This window comes from Nicotiana tabacum, chromosome 3, assembly GCF_000715075.1.
Source record: "Nicotiana tabacum cultivar K326 chromosome 3, ASM71507v2, whole genome shotgun sequence".
Taxonomy (NCBI): Eukaryota; Viridiplantae; Streptophyta; class Magnoliopsida; order Solanales; family Solanaceae; genus Nicotiana; species Nicotiana tabacum.
The window spans coordinates 169,624,738-169,631,223 of record NC_134082.1 but is presented as its reverse complement, the minus strand read 5'-3'; the positions used below and the strand labels follow the sequence as shown (position 1 = coordinate 169,631,223).

At 37.4% G+C, this 6,486-nt stretch overlaps 1 protein-coding gene across 1 annotated transcript; it reads right to left on the bottom strand.

Moving 5' to 3' along the window:
* Positions 1-960: 960 nt before the first annotated feature.
* LOC107761814 (GDSL esterase/lipase At1g29670-like) lies at positions 961-3,291 on the bottom strand. The gene is made up of 5 exons (XM_016580098.2): positions 2,940-3,291; positions 2,284-2,408; positions 1,859-2,107; positions 1,539-1,785; positions 961-1,313 (listed from the first exon to the last, which is right to left on the bottom strand). The coding sequence occupies exons 1-5, from the start codon at positions 3,178-3,180 to the stop codon at positions 1,090-1,092; spliced, it is 1,086 nt and encodes a 361-aa protein (XP_016435584.1). The 5' UTR covers positions 3,181-3,291; the 3' UTR covers positions 961-1,089.
* Positions 3,292-6,486: the final 3,195 nt, after the last annotated feature.

Here is a 6,486-nt window from a genome sequence, read left to right as displayed (position 1 = left end):
CCCGATTCACGTCTATTTTTGCTATTGTATTCATGAATACAGTAGCTTAAATACATCTAATATATCTTATAACAACAGAAAACGTATCTACAATTCATAATATAGTAAATGATATTTATAGATAGCTAATTACCACTAAAAGATAGTGCTTTATGAAAATTTCTCTTTCTAAAACTATTAGCTTAGCTGTCAAAATCATTTAAGAACGTCACAAGATAGATAGACTTGTAATTTCCTTTTATATGACAAAAATTTTCTTCTTAGTCTAAAAGAATGACTTCCTTTAATTTTTGAAAACAAACTACTAATGTCCTTAAATGACATGATTTCTAGCCAAAAATGTTTAGACATGTTATAAACATACATTTCAAAAGTTTGTCTGTCTTGTTTAAACTCCATATCCGGTCAAAGACCTTCATATGATCTTTACGTCATGACAAAAAACAAATATGCCAATAAACAAGAGGAACTTGCGTATGGTCGGTCGCCAACCTCAGAAAAAATGAGCAGATTTTCATATTCTCTTTCCCTCGATGGATTTTGGCAGAACGCAGAAAGATTGGAGAGAAACAGGGGTGGAGTTAACAGCTGCCCGTCATCAGTAAGTTAAAACCCATAGCAGATGGTAGTTAGGTATCCTTCATTTAATGCAATTTTACTGCTAACAATTCTACGAGCAACATGAAGTTGAAAATTCACCAATTGACATTCTTACAGCAGCCTATAGTGGCTGTATCTGCAACGGGATTCAGTTGAACCCCTTCCGCCAGTTTGACTCCACCACCGGGAGTAGTTGGCCAAAACACGTGACTCTTGGTATCCATATTATCATAATTTATTGTACTATTTCAACCAAATTAAATATGTAATTGGTCCGTTCTATACATATATAGAGAGAGAATTCGCGAGTTACTTGTACAGCGTTCAAGTTGCAGCTCCAATTCAGAACTTCCACTCATATTTGAAAAAGATGGAATTACATTATATATAAAAATAAAATGCATTATACAAAATGGTGGTAGCACAGTAGTTGTTTATTTAAAGCTTGACAAAGTTTAACAGGCTACAACTCTATGTCTATAGTATCATTTAGAGCAGAGCCAAGTGGCTAATATCAAAAGGATAGACATCAGTGCGTAGAAGAGCAGAGTAAGCTCTTGTAGCAGTGACCTTATTGGGAATTTCTGCGGGGTGGAAACCATCCCAAAAATAGTGTGATGCTCTATCACTGCAAGCACCGCCTCCATATTTGCACTGCCCGTTAGCTATAGTGCTTGTCATTTCGCAGCACGGTTCAAGTAGATTTGTTATACCTGCAACCAAAATTATCAAAATATGTAAAACGATGATCCACCACAAATGATATTCTGTTGTGAAGTTATAGAAATGTGTCGCGATCAGGAGCACATCTAAGATGGGTTCTATATATTCAATTTAACTCCTTGTTTTTGGCATGAAAATAATAAGATCACATTCATTTTAAAATCACTAAGTTCTAGATCATGGATCCGACTCTAGTTGTGATATGTTTAACATACCGATAGATGAAGGATCTCTTATTTCAATGCTTGTTGAATTTACATAGATGAATTCTGTGTTGGGCAAGTTACTGTTGAGGTCATCGATCATTGGTATAAGCTTGTCATCAAAGTATTGAACTGCTTTATTTATTGAATCGACACATGCTGAGTCCTTTGTTCCATACAAGTCCAACTCTGCTGGAATACAACCTATTCCTCCGAGCCCAAACACAGCAACTTTTCTTGCTCCGTATCTGTACAAAGTCTGTTTTGCTACCAAAGAATGAATTGCAGGCTTAAATGAGAGAAACTGATTGATGGAAACTGCATTTGTATACCTTTAATTGTTTTTCATATTGCTGAATAAGGATTGTAGCATACTTTTCTGGTTTGTACAAAAGGCTTGATGGGTAGAACTGAGGCAGCAAGTAATTGTTGATGTAATCATTGTTGCCCATTCCAACAATGTATATACATTTGCTTAGATACTCTTTGGTTAAAGTCTTATTATTTTCAAGCAAAGTAGACATGTGGGAAATCGTCACTTTATGATTTCGCAATTGCCTATTCAAGCTGATTCTATCTCCCTGAAAAAAAAGATGAATTGAGTTATCTAAAGTTCGAAGTCCACATCTGAGTCTTATAGTTTAGCTAAGATGTCTCTAAAATGAATCTGGTAGTATTCTAATTGTTGCCTTTAGTCTAAAAAAGTTATAAATACAAATAATGCTCTTCCTAGAAAAGGGATATGTTGAAGTATTACCAGATGAATTCCTGACTCATCAAGAATTCCAGCAGCACCAGATGCATAGTTCACCCCTCTAAACATCTCCACACCCTTCACTGTTGCAAATGGCTCAATATACTTATCGAAACCCAATAGTTCAGCTGCAAGTATAGGAAATATTCAGTTAGGATCCACCACATTGTGACAGTTCAGGAATATTCAATTAAAGTAGGGGGTTTTGTACCATTACTAAGAGGTTGCTTTAGTTAAAACATTACTACATAAATGCCCACATTTATCGTGCGTACTCAGACATTCAATCAAAGTTTTAAAGGTGTCAAATGAGCATGTTGCGCTATATTGACAGCCCAATTTTTTTTATCATCACTTACACATTGTTCTGCCATATGAGTCGGTAAGAACTATTTATTTGTGTAAAATCTTCAAGATAACTTTTTTTTTTGATAATCAAGAAATCTTCGGTTCGAAATAGGTTATGGGTCTGCTCTTGTATTCTTCTCCACTTAAATATTAAGCTTTTGTCTGCGGTCAAGTTTGAACATGTAGCGTGCACCTAACGCCCAATTCACAGTCCTAAGATAAATAAACGAAACTAAGCATTTTAGTAAAAGAAGCATAAAATTAAGAGACCAAAAGAATAATAAACGAAGAAGGAGAGAAGAAGTTAGGACCAATGAAGTCTGCTATATTCCGGCCATTGGTGAATCTACCAGTAGGACCATCAGGAAAATCAATCCCATAAGGTGGGTAATTGGCCTTTGCAGCAGTGAGCAGGTTATTGTTATTGCCATTATCATATGTAGAGTCACCCATAATGAACAAACAGGGCACCTGTTGTTCACCCTTTACCAACAATGGATTTAACTTCAATGTAGCCATCACCAATAACCAAACAATGATGCCACTTGCCATTAAAGAAAAACAGAATGTAGTGGTCTAAAAAAGTTACCAAAGTTAGAAGGGAAGGAACATAAAATCCAATACTATAGGAGAAGCAATATATAGGAGGATGAGACAGGAAAAAATAGTAATTTCCTTTGACCAAAAAGAAACAAAAAGAAGAAAAAAGGGGAAAAGATGCACTATGCCAAATTGTGGCCACAAAAGTCAAGTGCATTCAACTCTGAGTTAATGTAATTTGTTTGAGTAGCTTGATGTGGGCCGGCATAAACTAGCATGTAGCTGTCGTGTTTCACATTTACAATTACTAAGAATTTGGCAACAAGCCCAATAAATGACATAAAACAGCCTAATTTTCAATTATTGGCAATTGGTATCCATATTTTATCTATAATCGTGGGCCTGGTTGCGCGCACCTCGATTAATTCCACATAGATACCTATACTAGCAATATGTATGAGGTAGCTATATCCGTCACCAAATATTGGATTTGAACATGAGTTAATGGCATTTGGTATCCATAATTGGCTCTTTAATCTAAAGTACTACGAATCTGAGGAGAAAGAAAGAAAGCAACTGGAACTTAAAGGTATCTTCTTACCAGATCATCACTGAGAAAGGTGGCTTGCCGGAGATGCTATCATCTTGCCGGTGCCGGAACACGTGGAGTTCACAATTGCCGGTTGATCTCATGAATGAAAATGATGTGTTTGAGGGAGGGTGGGGATGAAACTCAACGCTCACTCGGAAGTGTCAAGTTCAAAGGGGAAAGAGAGAATGAAAGGGACTGTGTGGTGCGGTCGTATGTAAAGTCATTTACTCACAATAATGAAGGCTGGTTTGGTTGTAAGGGAACTCGAACCAATTTACCGTTCGAATTTTAGATGAGAACATATCCTCTAAACATTATCCGTGTATTACTTACAGACCCTTTTTGTGTTATTTATGGCAGATTTCCTGTGAAGTCTTTTTTTTAATAACAGAAAAGAAAAATACAACAATTAGGAAAAGTACAAATAAGGGGGACAATAGCATTGGTATTGTTACCCATATGCCTTGGCTATATAATCAGTCCTCTGCACCTCACATTGCCTTGTGATGGCAGCATCATGTAGAGGATTCATGGTGTAGCTGCCGGCAAAGTCTCACGAGGGCATATAATCTCATAGCCGTGTGGATATTTTTCCAAAGGCATAGGACCAAGACAACACAAACCGGGCTAAACCTTACCTTACTAATCCTATTGAGGCAAAGAAAAGGCCTCACCTACTAACAAGCATGTAAAAAAATAAGAACTTGAATTGACCAAATATTCAATGATCATCACAGAGTTTATAACATACTTTGTGATGATATTACAAATGAGAATACTAATAAAGTGATAAATAGAATGTAGTAGGAATTAAATTCTTGTCCCTTCTTTTCCAAACCTGTAAAATCTTCAATTTGTAATTCTTTGTTGTTTTCCTCAACCGTGTTCAAAATGTATTCAAAAATCAGCATTTCTTTTTTGAACGGTTGGACCTCGTTGATGTAGTTGGGGCAGCCTGCTTTTGTTTGGCAACTCTCATTGGAGGTTGCCTAACATTTAAAAAATCACTAACCTTGTCGTCCCAACTATTTTTCCTTGTATGAGTCTTCTTACCTTTGCCGCAATGCATTGGTGATAGATCCCCTTTTTTTGCTGCCTCTTCTCTACATTGTTGTATCATTGCATCTTCCTCTCCTTCTTCAAAGTTTTCTTTCCCCACACTCACAGATTATGGAGCATTTTGGACGATGTCTAGTGTCACCAATGTAGATTGTCCCTTTGTATTTGTCACCATTGCCTTGCTTTGATGTTGTTCTGTTTTTTTAGCTTATTCCTGCTCTTACTCACAGGACCAGTGCTATAGGCATTTGGATTTACAGGATTTAACGATGTAGAACTCACCATTGCATCCAAAAGCTTTCTCTCCTCTGAAATAACTGGGATAGTTGTAACAATTTGATTCTGTTCAGATTGCACTGCTGTGACTTCTCGATTACCTTTAGGACTAGTTGTTGGACTAACCTTCGTTGTAGGTATTGTTGCGTGTGTACTGGTTATCACACCTTGGAGCTGCCCATTTTTTGGTTGCACTGTTGTAGTTCGATCACCTGTAGGATTAGTATTTGAGGAGTTGAGATCAATTTGCTGCTGCTGCACAGTAACTGTAGGTGCTCCTGTAGCTGCATTTTGCATACCAGAATTTGAGTAACTTCTGGGAACAAAAGCAGGAGCATTGAGGTTCAGATTACTCTTGGCACTTGCTGTTCGTACTTGACCATGTTTTTTTATAGCCATTGAATCACTATCTTCCCCTGCACTATCATGATCAACCTCCTAATCAGCTTCTTCTGATGAATAACCAGCGAAAACATCACCCCAATCCTCTTCATTGTCATCCTCACGCTGCTCTTGCCAAAGCTTGGATTTGATAACCATCAACCTCAGGTTTGACTGTATCACCTCGTTATTATTCCCCGTTGACAACATGAGCTGCCCAGATTCACCTTCAACATCCCCAAACGACTCCACTGATTGAGATGGAATGTCATACGCCAATGTATTCAAGGTTACCAATGGTTGCTTGAATATAGGATTGGCATACATCATCATTTCAATCTATGATTTTTTGATAATTTTCTGCACTTGTGGACTGGAAACAAGAATCGTGGGAGTGTTGGACCTGGGTAGTAGCTCTCCCTTTGACACTTCTGCCACGTTGTTATTTATAGCATTTTGTCGATCTCCGGAAAACTTAGCCAAATTATTGCTGGTTCGGCCTCCCTTTTTACTGCTTGAAATTGGTATTATTTGCTGGTTAAAAGAACCATCAATTAAGGTTGTTGTGTTATCAATCTTCTCATGATAGTCATTCACGTTGGCTAGAGCATTGAAAGGATTTGAAAATTTTGTGGAATTATGCTCAACCTGCATCATTTTTTTGCTATTTGGAGTACCTTTTTTGCTGTAAACCATTGTCCAGTTATCCTTAATAATATGCTGCCCAGCTTCCTTTGTATCTTGTACATCATCAGTAGGTTTTGAAGCAACTTCAGCTGGAACTAAAGCAGCGTTAGATACATCTACAGCAGTTGTACCTGTTGCTGCTGATTTCTCAACTGTTTCAACAAGTGAATCAACTCGATCAACAGCTGTTTTCAATGCAATAGTAGACTCCAAATTTGTACCTACACCAGTTGCCTGAGCCTGAGTCCCCTACTCAAATCCCTACTCCTTATGAAAAGCTGTAGCATCAGGGACATCAGCATCTCGATCAACTACTTGTGTAT

What these genes read in the sequence shown, in the direction of transcription:
- LOC107761814 (XM_016580098.2), bottom strand. Translation starts at nt 3,180, where the DNA reads ATGGCAAGTGGCATCATTGTTTGGTTATTGGTGATGGCTACATTGAAG. An exon ending in ATGAGTCAGGAATTCATCTG is followed by an intron (nt 2,108 to 2,283) that starts GTAATACTTCAA and finishes CTTTTTTTTCAG; the next exon opens with GGAGATAGAATCAGCTTGAA. An exon ending in AATATGAAAAACAATTAAAG is followed by an intron (nt 1,786 to 1,858) that starts GTATACAAATGC and finishes GTAGCAAAACAG; the next exon opens with ACTTTGTACAGATACGGAGC.